Here is a 14,013-nt window from a genome sequence, read left to right on the forward strand (position 1 = left end):
CAAGCTCTGTTAGCTTTAGAGTATTTACTTAGCTCTCAAGTACATCTGGATTCACTGCATTACATTGTTTGTGATGTTATTTAATTTTTCCATGCACTGTTAAACTCAGCATTAATGGGAAAAGAAGAATTCCTTTCCATTCACATCCTTACATGGGTCAGCTGAGTTTTAAGATCAAAATGTATGCTTGCATCATATCCATAATGCTGATATTCAGTGAGTTAAAATATGACACATGTAATTTAAATCTCTACTTAATGTGTGTAAATCAGGCACAAATGATTATGAAATAACTTTTTTTTTGTGGATAAGATAACATGAAGATTTGAGCAAACAAAACAAAACATTCACAAAACAGTATGCTTTAACCCTGCTTTCTGTTACCATCTCCTTTCTGTTTTGAAGACATAAAAAATAATAAATCTTGTACCTATGGGCTATGTTTGACACTACATGCCTTAGGATATACTATCCATTTAATTACAATATACAAAGAGCAAATCGTGCATTTCCAGACAGACTTGATGCTATATTATATTTATTTTTTTTTTAAATTAACACCACAGTCAACTACAAAACTACAGTGAAGACACAGAAAGCACCTGAAAGCCTAAATCAAGCTGTGGTTTACAAATAATTATTTAAATGAAAAATCTCACTTCTAGACTTAAACCAGAGATTCAAAGTCAGCATTATAGGAATTTTAAGGTAGACACAATCAATGAATGGTTATTATTTTCTAAGATACCATAAAGCCTTTTCCTACAATGGCTGACCAAGCCTATTTTTATTGTCTTTTTTTTTTTTTTTTTTTTTTTTTTTTTTTCCAAAGCATGCATGGAATATTTTGGGATGCTATTTAGGGCAAGGAGAAGAAAAGTGATGGTACTGGTGAAGTACAAGCGGTTTGCAGGATCAAGCGTACAATTTTGCATAAAACATTGCATGTAAAAGTAACATTGTAGGTTTTAAGCCATTGCATTACAATTCAACAGTTGTGTTGCACTTAGCTTTAACAAATTTTAAAACAGTAAATTTTGAAGTGAAGAGTTGAACCTAAATTCCTAAACAAAGACCTTGCAATGGTACACCACACAGCAGCTATTTTTGTTTGGGTCTAAAAAGGTATTTACAATGGCAATAGTCTTTGTAAAAGTCTTTTGCAATGTGAAGAAGGAAGTCCACCCAGTTTTCTGAAACAACAGAAGGGTTGACATGGTGTGAGGCTACAACCTATCCAGAGGAGCGCTAGTGTCTGCCTTAGTTTGTCAATCTAATTCTGAATGGAAAGTGCTAAAATGGGAGACGCGATGGGAAACAACTGAACTCTTCACGGGAAATTATTAACAGTATGTGTGAACAAACGGAATAAAGACGGAAAAAGTTTCAGAATACCACTCAGTCAGTGCTACGTTTTAGTTAGGTTATTTGTTTAATACTTATTTGAAGTTTGTTACTATGTTGACAGTTTTCCCATGGAAACAAGAAATTTCATGAACAGAGATATCTATTAGATCGGTTTTGAATTTGACACATTAAAAATAAATAATTTTACAGCTGAATTTAGATTTCTTTAATGGTTGCAAGAAAGGAAGACATGAATTCAAACAAGTTTTCTTAATCCCTTTCTTTGGATATATATATATATTATATATATATATAAATGTTACATTCGTTATGTAGGGCAAAGCTGTCTAAAGTATTTTTCTCATAGTAGACTGCTGGGGTACATGAGGAAACAGGCTAAAACAGTTCCTGGGACCGCTCTCAGTTTGTCGCAAGTATGCTTCTCGCAGTCACCAGGGATCATAAGTTTGACGCGAACCGTGGCTTGTCTCCCTCGGGCTCTGTGCTTAAGACTGCAGAAGAATCCCTTGGCAGGGAGGCTGCGGGTGGCACGGCCCCCCGGTTTGGGGGGATGGCTCCCGAGGACATCTGTCGAAAGAGAGAGACCCGCTGTGGGACGGTGGCCCGGCTGGCTGGAGGTGCACTGGTGCCGGGGGCCGGCTGCGGAAGGGAGGCCAGGGACTCCCCCACGGTGGGGTGAGGCCTGGCGATCAGGGTGGAGATCTCGTGAGGCAGGGAGGGCTGCGAGGCAGAGAGGGGCCGCACCTCCCGGCTCAGGTTGGTGTTGTGGAGGGCCTGGGTGCTCTTGTGGACCTCATTCTTGGGTGCAGTGCCTGGTGGCAACTGGGGCGCCTGAGGCTGCTGCTGCATGAGAGAGAGCTGCGAGGCTGTGGGTGAGGCATAATGGAAAGTTCGGCCGGCCAGGGGGCTCTGTACTGGTGGGCTGCAGACGGCAGTGGTGTAGGAGCAGGGCGAGAGAATAACGGCTTGCTGGGGTGTCTGCGTGCTGGGTGAGGGGGAGTGCAGGTTACCATGGGACAGGCTGCCAGTGGTGTAAACAGGAGGGGACTGCGTCCTGACGCGCGACGAGGAGGTGGTGGAGCTGCTGGAGTTCAGCGCGGGCATATGCTGCAAGCTCACCGGGGCGATGGTCTGTACCATCTCCCTGTCATGCTTGACAATCTGCTTCAGAATCTCGTTCTCCTGGTTGTTGAACACCCCTGTGTTGAGGTCCTTCTGGAATTTCTGCAAGAGGATGGAGTTCTTCTTCCCTGCACAAACAAGCAAAATACTTAGCCAGCTTGACATGATGACTTTACACTTTGGTTTCCATCAGTAATGGGCACATCAGCACTGTAACTACCTGTGGCCTTCACTCACAGTCTGACCTCCCTCACTCTGTTCCAGAACTTCATGCTATAATAACACACCACGTTCAGATACCTGAACTTTCTGTGCCCCTTCACTTGCAGTGCATTGCCATTATTGTGATTACTCTGAAAACGTAACCATAGTAATTTACTGAACAAGGGGATGGAAAAAGCCACCAGGCTCTGCATACCTTTCTGATTGCAAAACGGTCCTAATTTCCACTTAACTGTTACATAAGTTATAAATACATCTGCTTTTTAGTACATTCCCTGGAACTAATTATTAGACATTAGTAACCACTGACCATTAGCATATACAAACTCATCTTACGTGTATGAACTAATACGAGTTCACTGCTAATGCAAACCTGCTTACCCAAACAGCAGGCTTCATACAGCATACTGATCTCCTCTCTTATCCTGATGTTTGCTTGATGCTCTCAGGAAACAACATTAATTTTTTGTCATCAGATACAGAGGCATACAACTTCACTGAGTTGTCTCTGTTTTAGAGAAAGTCTGCATTTTATTTTTTGTGCTGTGTAGATTTTGTGTTGTAAACATAGCACTTCAGACTGGATTACTGCTACAAGAGCAGACTGCCCTTTAATACCAGCATTATTTAGGAACATATTGCTTAGGAATTGGACTGCACTTCCAAAGACCACTGGAGGACAAATTGTTAAGAGTTTGAAAATTCTCAATAAGATAAATTAGTGTACTAAGTAATCATAACCCAAAATAATAAAATAGATCTCTTCAATATTATAAATCTGTACGTGTATTTCATTTCTTTAGTCCTACTGTAACACAAATACGTTTTCATCCAAATCACATTTCAGCTTAGAATAGACAGCATGATGACAATGCTCTGCAAGTCTTTCTGTATTCCCTTTGAAGAAACTGAAGACTTATCTGTATATGGGGAAATTCTTATATTAGAATTTTCTTGTCAAGTTAAGGAAACAACATCAAAAATAGGAAAAAAGATATTTTATGAATAGTTGCATTTTAAAATCAGTGTCAATAAAGACGATCAGAGTGCACTTCTCTCTACCTAAAGCCATATATTTTATCTAACAAATCCTACTAGAGAGGTCCAGAACGGCTGGTTGCACAACAGCAACACACTTATTTTGATAATCTGCCATATCATTCTGCTTTTCATTTGGATATCCGTGGCCTGCTTTTGTGATTGCAAGCAGATCTGAGTAATGTCAGTGTGCAGTCATCAATGCTAACAGTGCCCATGTTGTGAGGAAAATGAGAGCCCTGCTGCAAAGGATTAGCTCACTTCAATAGACACAGGTTTTGAGAGCACAGGGAGACTTCAGCTCTTCTCATCATTATAGATGCTATCTCTACTTATGTAGGAAAATGTCTGTCATGTATGTCTCACTAAACTGGATAAACCCCTTGAATTGCTGAGGGTAGCAAAGGAAATATATAGGCTTAAAAATAATATTAATAATGATAATTGAACTATACAAAATAATTCTCTCAGAAGCACCAGGGCTCTCTAAAATTCATAGTATTTTATTATTTAAAAGTGAGCTTGCAGAACTACTTTCCTGGACACATCTTATTTATATACAAATCATCAGAACATTTACTACTGTGTAACAGAAATGACACTTTATCCTTCAACTCAAGGAAGAAATGCTAGATAGATTTCAGGAATATAAAATATGGAAAAAACTATGATACCTATCCTGTCAAGTCTATCAATTGCCACTGTTTCAAAGGCCCTTCTCATCATGGGATACTCTTCCAGAACCTCATTGAAGTTGTCCACCGAGAGGGAATAGAGGCGACAGTATGTGTCTGCTCGTACACTGGCAGTTCGACGGCCCTTGGTCAAGAGGCAAATCTCTGGAGAGAGAAAAATTCATTACACGCAGGAAACAAGTTAGTGAATCATGTGTTACTTAACGGCTAGGAAGTGACTCAGTGCAAACAAGTACTCAGAGGCAATTTTTCTATTGCTGTTTATGCAAGGTTGCATAGGTAATTTAAAAAGTATTTGATTTTGTCTCTGCTACTCTGTAGAAATAACTGATTTCCTTTAAGAGCTGTGTTTCTCAGCTCAGATTTTTTTTTTTGGATGATGGATTTTTTTTTTTTTTTAAAAACCTTCTAGTTGTAAGAAATGATTCATAAGTTGTCAAACAATTTGCAGACTCAATTAACCTCAGTGATTCTATTGATTTATAAAATACATATATTCAGCTAATACACAACTGATTCTTTTAATCATTCAACAGATTTTCTATACTATTTTAATACGTGATTTTTGAACACAAGAACTGCTCCAAGAAAAAATGCTTTAAGCATGAAAATGACTTCTGTTTTGTTGAGTTCTATGTCATAGACAGTTTAGGAGCCTAACTAACAATTTTAGCTTTTTTTCCCCCTCATTTTGCTAACAGTTGAACCCCTTTATGATTACATCATTTGATTAGTCTAGTGGGCTTTCTCTGAGAGTTTCTCCAATAAGAATTCACTATTCTGGAACAGGTGGGACCGAAACTATATGCAGAGTCTTAAAAAAACAATCCAAGCCTTAAAACTGTTGATTCTTGAATCCACAGGAACAGAGTTACTGGATAAAGGCCAAAATCAATGTGAAAGGATTGCAACAGAAAAACATACAGCGATGGTTTTTGTTCTGATACTTTTTTGCTGAAGAATTTCCACATGGCACCTACCCCTGAAGGCTTAGGAGCTAAAATGCTTAAATAGTAATGGATAAATCAAAGTACATTAAATTGCATTCAGTACTAGAATAAATTGTAGTTGAATCGCTATGGCTCTGGGGAGAATTTATAAACTAATGAGTATTGTTAGAGTTTCAACCCAATGTTCCTCAAAAGACCTGTTACCCATGAAAAAATGACTGTTTACTGTAAAGAGCCAGCCAGGTCACAGAGAAGTCAGTTGTTCCTTCTTTCATTCCCCAGCTTATCCTGACCCCTTCTCCTTTGATTGCACCCACTGCATTTTAGTTACAAGAATGAGAAGGACATTTTGCCTAACGGGAGATACATTCACGCACTGAATGTCCACCCTGTTTCCTAAGATATTGTTTAGGTCTCATCCAGAAGATCATGGAAAGTTGTTGCAATAATTTTTATTTATTTTTTTGTCAAACTTTTCTCTTTTGTTACTCTTGTCAAGTAAGAAGACTGGAAGAAATCATTATGTAAATTATACATTTCAATCTGAAAATCCTGTGCCAAGCCACAACTTCTGGTTTAAGACCATCCCTTTGGAAGGCTCTTGATATCAGTAATAAAATCTTCTAGTTAGATATTATATGAAAGGATGGGACAGAAAAAATATGAGGAATATCATGGAATCTGAAAAGGATATTCCTGTCAAATACTTGTGTTCTTTTAGATAAATAAAAATCTTTATAAATATATATAAAATTAAATGTAGACTTGGAGAGAGGAAAAAAGTAATGAATACACCCAGGATATACACATACATACATATACATATATACATAAAAATATAGGTATATCCTAGATATATATATATATGTGGATATATATATATATATTTATATATATAAAAATAAATTAACTGTATATATTATATATATATATAAACGAACTGTAGACTTCAAGAGGATAAATGATGAAAAAATTCAGGGTATACTTATAATTTGTCTTAGTGGCATTGAGAACACCACGTGCCCTCACCAATTATGCTCTCGTTGACATTCAGTTGATTTAAATGGACTATGAACAGCAAACAATAGCACAGGAGTGTGCAGGAAAACACAAAGGGCACAGCTATTTTCAGTTTGGACAAACAAGGTTTTTTGTTGACATAAAAAAGAAAGTGCCTGCAGAATATTCGTGACTAATTTTCCTACCTGTGGTTAGCATGGTGCATTGCCTTCATGCTGACATTTTAAAAGTGTCAAATATTTCTAACTTCCCAAATGTACGAATGTTTTTAATTCCCATTAACAATTATATATTAGGCTACAATGAACCTGTAATTAAACTTTTAATGCAAGATTTACTTTAATTACTTAACCTTTTTTGACAGTTGTTCTTCCCTAGAACAGTTTAAAACAAATGTCAATCATTGCACTAATGAAAAATTACTATTTGAGAACACCAAACAATGTTAAAAACATTCATTTGATTTTATGGACCATATTGAATAAAAATCACCCAGTTTATCCGCAAAAATTCCGATTTGTGTTTTGCTTACATCAGATCTGTCCTATAGAGCAATGCTGCTCTGAAAATAATATAGGTCAGGACTCAATAAATGTGCATTTTCTGCTGTCAAGACACCAACAGAAAAAACTACAATGATCAAAATTTGAAGCTAAGCCAATTCTGAAGATTATAAGTGCAATAATAAAAACTCATCAACAACATATCTGTTACACACATGTATGGCAATATCTCAGTAAGAACATTGTGTTCACTTTTTGAATTCTCCTGTTGCTGTGAAATTCCTAAATTTTTTTTTTATTCCTTATTGGAGCATATCACCACAAGCATTGTTTGTGATGTTGCAACTCTTAGTCTTTGCTGGATAACTACACGGACTAGTTATTCTAACAATGATTTCCTATTTCTGTAGACAGATCTAAGAAATGTTTTTTTTTTTTTTTTTTTTTTTTTTTTTTCCCCCTTTGGCAAGCAGTACAGCTTAGCTAACAGTGTGGCACTTATCCATTAACAGTCATTTCATTTTCTGTAAAAATTATAATCCTGAATTAGTTCAAAAGTTCCGTTAGCTACTGAGCTTTTTATGCCACCTTAAGATTTGATTAGAGACTGGAAGTAAACTCCAGAAATCCAAATAACAATATAAAGTTGCCTTGCCGACAAAATGTGACCACAAACAGAAAAGCTGTGCTGAAAAAGGAAACAGTTATGAATCAAGTAGTCAGCTGGTTCATTACAGGATACTAAGCTAGTCCTATCTCCAAGGAATACATTTCTTACTTCAGAATGGTATACAGTAATATGTAGAAAATGAAATATTACATTGAATATTGGTATAATATGCACATGCACAATGAATATTAGTATAAAATGCACAGTTTTTGCAAGGACAGAAATACCAGAATTAGAGCAAAAGTTCACTTTACTAGGTTCAGAAATCAATTTTTCTTGTGGAAACACAGAGGTTAGTTAACTAGTCATATAGTCCTCTCCATATAAAAATAAATTAAAAATGACTAGCAGTTTCTATGTATGTTGAAACTATAGCAGTTTATTAAGAGCTTTCCCCATTTCTAAAGTCATAAAAGATTTCCTATTATCTGTAACATTCAGCATTACAGGATCTAATGAAGTGTCCTTCCAGCTGAGGACAGCTGACTCTTGCTTCATTTCCTCAGCAGGAAGCTTGCTTCATCATGTAGCAGGCAGATATGTTGCTGTGGAAATAGGTAAGCAGCTATTCAGACCATCTGGCAACTTTTAGTAGCAGAAGAAAGACAGAAAATCAAAGCCATTCAAAAGCTTGGGTCAGTCAGTCTAGTTCACTACAGAAAATTCTAGGAGAACAGGACAGACGATTAGAATATTACTTACTTTATAGAGACCAATGTTACTAAGCTATTATGGAAAGATATTAGATGAATGACAACTCTTTCCATCCATCCATGCTTTCATACCTTTTTATAGTATGTCTTGTAATTCTTTTTAATTGCTTGGAGTTTAGACAGACTTCAAAGCAAGTTTCCCAGAACGTGGTTATTCTCCCTCTCTGATCTAACTCTTCAAAGCAGTAACTCTTTGGCAAAACACTAAAACCAACAGTTCTTGACCTTGACCAGGAATTAGCCAATGGCACGATTCTTGGCACGTCAGTCAGATAGGTAAAGTAACCTTCAGCCTGGGGCATACTTTATAACAGGTAACACGAGTGACACCTTTTCTTTAGCAAACAGTTATCTGAACTCCAAACAATTAAAGTAGACTCTTGAGAAATCGCATCCTTCAGAAGTAGAGCATTTTCCTAGGTTTTTGTTGACTTCAGTATTGCTGATATAGAAAACAGGAATGGATGGCTTTAACATGCATTTCTGTACATCTGTCACTGTTTTTAAACTCTGGAAGATATCAGATACTTCTATATTTTCTAGGTTTTTAATGAATTTATCTTTTTCTTTCAATGTCCTACGCTACTGCAAAACAAAACAAAACAAAACAAGCAAACAAAATAGCATATTTTTATTTTAGACACTGGAATGACGAATGCTGGGTCTTATGATTATGTAGACAGTAGATTACATCAATTACAATGATCATTTTCTTCAAAATAGTGAATAAATGGCAGATTTTATTTCACAATGATTTTGCAAAATAGGTTTTACATAATCAAGACTGCTTGGGGAATTATGAGTGATATTCCACAAACCTAAGACTGGATGGAACTGAAAAGGTTCAGATCACGCTTGAATAAATACATTCCTCCGTTCTGTCCAATATGTGAGAAATCTTGAAATATAGTCAGTGCTAAATAGGAACATTCTTGTAGCAAAAAGTAGAACTTAATGAAGGAAGAAATCTGAGACATTTACTGCCTTTTACAGTCAAATATGTAAGCTGGACAGTCAAAAGAAAAATGTACAAAAACTATCCCACTAATCTCTTCCCACATTAGTTACAGTAAATACAGAGTTACAGACTGGTTATTTTGAGTTTTCAGAGTGTGCAGTTGTCCAAAAAGTTGTCTTCAGACAGACAGAATGATTAACCACAGAGAATTCATGAGAAGTTACTATTTTGAAGTAAGACTACCCAATTACAGCTAAGCAATTTCCTTAAAGCCTCAGTTCCAATCTTCCATCGCTTTTTGAGTGCTTTACCTAAGACTAATTTAACTATTTACGATAGATGTTACCTTTTACAGGGTCATTTTACTAAATAAAAAGATAACAGGCAAGTTTCTTTCACATTTTTATTGCCTGTTTCTAGTCATTTCAAATGCCTGACTGTAAATTTTGATATAAACTCTCAGAATGTCCATCATCTAATTTATTTAATTATTAATTTAACAAGGCAAATAAAATAAATTGAAGATTGCACTGCCCAGTAAGGGTGAAATTGTCCACTTTCTAATCACAAAAAGATGGGGAAAAAAAGTGCATTACATTCTTATTAATATAACAATTAAAAATGCAGAATTTTAGCAAGATTCACTATCTGTCCCCTCAAGATAAGTTAGGAATGCAATTCTTGTTTGCAAATATTTGTTCCTCCTTGACAGCACCTTCCGATAATCCTCTATCATGAAGATGTCCTAAATATAACATGTCATGTGAGAAAAAGAGAATGAAATAGGTACTGAAGAGAATATTTGTTTCTATGTTTGAAGATGAGATAATACTAAGGAGCCATATCAAGGAAAAATAAAGATTTTAGTCTTCCTGAGAGAAATCTGCAGTAGGAAAAAAATGAGGGACATCAGCACTCACAACACAAGTGGTATTATATTTATCCCTCCCAACCAAAGGTATTCTTCAGACTCAGTCATTTTTGTCTTCAAAGCCTCCCTGAGACAAGAAGGAGCCTTCAAAACAGATGAGTTAGAAGCAGCTGGGATGAGCATCCATGACAGAATTTTTGTAACTATTTTCCTGATCTAAGATAGAGATGAATGATTAATTCTGCTTCTGCACTTCTTCCCATTACTCCTTTCCATACTGGTTTTCCATCCAAGTTCTCATTTGCTTAATCTTTGTGTTTATACATCAGACAAACATACAAGGTTGGAATACAATTGCCTCTATAAAAAGTGGCATGTCATCTCCCCAGACAGCCATTTTATGTCGCATCCTGACCTGTCTTTTATTTTTTCTCTCTGTACTTGCAGCAAATATCTGTGGTTAAGGCTCACGATTAGAGGAAACAGAGACAGCAATGTTTCTTACATCTTGCCTATTTTCTCAGCTCAGTCTTTTGAGAAAGCTCTGTTTGATAGAAAAGCTCGGGATTGTTATGTAAAATAGAAATGCAAGCCTCTACTTAGTTTTCAATATTATTTATAACAGAGTATCCACAGAGTCCTATTCTATTTTAGGAAAGTGTTCTTTCTAGCAAGAGACAAAGATATGCTGGGTATTATCTTGTAAAAGCTCCTAATTTTTCAGATATTCATTTTATTTTTAATTTAAAATCAAGCAAACAGCAACAAACTTAGATTTCAAGATAACGTGCCTAAATATTGGTTTAGTTTTTATACTGGTGAGGTCAAAGTACAACTGTGGCTTTGTTCTACTCATTTTATGCCTTTTATTTGGAGTCCTGTCTTGAAAAAGCTCAGTTAATTCCTTATGTATTCAGTGCATGGCTCTTGCCATCTTGGCTTTGACAAACAATTACAGTTGCTAATTAAACTATTATTTTAGCTGAATTTTAGTGGACTATAAAAATGTTGCACTTTTTTTTTTTTTTCCTGTTTAAATTATTAAACAAATGATCACAGTCTGTCAATTTCAAATTAAATATTTAGATGAAATATTTAATCTAAACTCATATATTTAAGTTAAATTATACTGTGCAAAAGTGAAGGTACTTGCAAAATTATCATTTGCTTTATCTGTGTTTGTCACTTCAAATTTTCAGTGTATGCTGATGTGACATTTTGGGTGTGCTGGTTTTCTTGCTTATAAATACTAAATTAGGAATTAGTTAAACTATTCATGAATTTGCAGAATAAGAACTATCATTTGAGTTCAAGCCTATGTTATTGAGATAGTGAAGGTTATATAATCATTTCTTTCAATAATATTAAATATATATCTTATTTATTTCTAAATAATAAAACTAAAATCAAATCTACTCTCTAATAGGATTTCAGAGCAAGTCATTTTTTTTCTAACTTATTTAAAAAGTCTCTAACATTTTTAAAAACTTCCTTGGACTTTTTAAAATAGTACTATGTCTAAACTGTGAGCAATTCTCCCATCTGCATGGTATTTTCTATATAAAATATATTCTCAAAAGAACAACATGATGTGTAGTAAAAAGATTTTATGCTGTACCATGAGAAAATTGTATCCTCAAAATGGCAAACTAGTTTGTGCTAATAAGGACATTCCATTTTTATGACCTCTTTCAAGTAATAGTCTTAGAAAAATGGTCTATATTGTTCACCTAAAAAGTGTTCTACAAGTGAGTTGGTATGGAGACCTTTAAGCATTTAATTGTGTATTTTCCATTAAGAATGTGGCAAGTACATCAGGGAGGCTACTTATAATTAATTATATACTTTCAATGAGATGCTGGATTGGCATATAAATCCTAACAGCTGTAATTCACCATTACTTTGAATAACAAGTAGCCATCTGCAGTATTTTTTGCAAAATGTAAAATTCTATCACATTATATTGTTCGGGTGTAAATCACAAGGAGTAAAGCAGTGAGCAGTCAGGCAGTTGAACAGCATTTTCTCTCTATATAAACAATATAATACTGCAAATCCTTAAAAGTTGTCCATCCGAAGGAAGTACCTACAGTGTATCCAGAAAGAAAGAAGTGGCAAAACATAATCTAAAGTGACTCAACATTTCCCATGATATTATTTTCCACTGCACTGGTCTAAAATATACTGACAATTGCTGTTCTGAAATGGGGAAAAGATCCAAAAATAATAGGTAGGTCGAAGTAGTTCTGTTTAACTGGACTTCTAGAAGCTGAAGGAAATACAATTTATTAGAATCTAAAGCTTGAAAGGGTAACTACTAAAATGGCACTAAATAACCGAGGCAAAATGAAACATTTAAAAATATGAAGTATTCCATAAGTGACACTGGCAAACCAGTGCTACAGCATAAAAACAGGAAAAAATAAAGCAATCCCATAAGTTGTCTCCAAATTCTGGGAAGATGGGGATTAAATCAGCTTTACATGTGATTTTGCTAGATGAACAGTGATGTTTGGAAGTATCATATATGTGTCCTTGACTAAATTTAAAAAAGGAATTTGTCTCTTATTACAATGCAAGCAGTAACAACATTACATATAAAACTTTACATAGAGCAACTCTCATAAATATAACATAAATCAGCATGTATCAAAAATGTAGTTTTAGAGAATCATGTGTATTTCCTCATGTTACACATACCTGGAAGCTCATCGAAAAAAATAAACAAAACAAAACAAAAAAAAAACAAAAAACAGCAAGAACAAACTTTTAAAGCAATATGAATTTTAATTAGTCTACAAATTGTCTTACTGATGACTCTAAGTGGCATGATAACACTGAGATCCTCAGTGGGGTTAAAAAAAGAAAAACAGTAGGGAGATGGAACCACAAGAGACACATCACAAGCTGGGTACATGAATTACTGCACACACGTCTATTGGAATTAGGAAACTCCCTCCAACTACAAACTCCATGGGGGCCCCAGGCTAATGTAAATGATAAAAATATATCCTACACATCCTACACACTCAGTTTGGATTCCCCTAACAAGATTGGCATTCCTTCAGCTTTAACACAATATCTGTTAAAAACAGAAAAATGGAGTTATAATTTCCTGAAACATACGTCTGGATTGCTGAATGAAGGAAAGCCTGTATAAACACAGGTGGGAAAACAGATGGAAGAGGAAAAACACAGCAGGGACACAAGGCTTATCTTTTGTCCTTTGAGGTTGCCAGCCCCTTTGCCAGTAACTTCAGCAAGGAGAATGGGACCACAGTGAGGAGACAGTGCTCTACCCATTAGCAAGAAAGCAAAAAAAGTAACAGCAGCATTTGGAATACGTTCCAAACAAGCCTCTTTCATTCTGCTGAGGATCACTGTCTGGGTAGTCGTGGATTTATCCACAGTTTTTACTTTTTGTAGGCATGTCAGCCCCAGTCTGACACAGCACTGAAACACAAATGAGATTCAGTACATGCTTAGGTGGATCAGGACTGCATGCCCAGAGTGTCTCCTCAGACTGTATGGAACTGGCAACTAGAGCAAGAAATCGAGAAAAGGTGGCAGGAGACCTGTGTGGATGAGCAAGGAGCTCAGGCGCAAGCTCAAAGGAAAGAAGAAGGTCCATGAAATGTGGAAAAAGGGTCTGACCACTTGGGAAGAATATAGGAATGTAGTCAGGGCCTGCAGGGATGCAACGAGGAAGGCTAAAGCCCACCTGGAATTGAATCTGGCTAAAGTGACAAAGGATAATAACAAAAGCTTCTTCAAGTATGTTAACAGCAAAAGGAAAACTAGAGAGAATGTGGGCCCCTTACTAAGTGGTGGGGGGGTTCTGGTAACGGGGGATGCTGAGAAGGCAGAGATACTGAATGCCTTC

General features: G+C 35.9%; 1 protein-coding gene across 1 annotated transcript in view; it reads right to left on the reverse strand.

Moving 5' to 3' along the window:
* Nucleotides 1–782: 782 nt before the first annotated feature.
* Nucleotides 783–14,013, reverse strand: part of HCN1 (hyperpolarization activated cyclic nucleotide gated potassium channel 1) — a 192,425-nt gene continuing 179,194 nt past the window's right edge. Inside the window, exons 7-8 of the mRNA XM_085213684.1 lie at nt 4,425–4,589; nt 783–2,618 (exon numbers count right to left, since the gene is read on the reverse strand). Of these exons, the coding sequence (XP_085069810.1) occupies nt 1,807–2,618; nt 4,425–4,589 (977 nt within the window). The 3' untranslated portion in view covers nt 783–1,806. The remainder of the gene's footprint in view (nt 2,619–4,424; nt 4,590–14,013) is intronic.

The sequence above is a fragment of the Meleagris gallopavo genome, chromosome Z, assembly GCF_905368555.1.
Source record: "Meleagris gallopavo chromosome Z, MGAL_WU_HG_1.1, whole genome shotgun sequence".
Taxonomy (NCBI): Eukaryota; Metazoa; Chordata; class Aves; order Galliformes; family Phasianidae; genus Meleagris; species Meleagris gallopavo.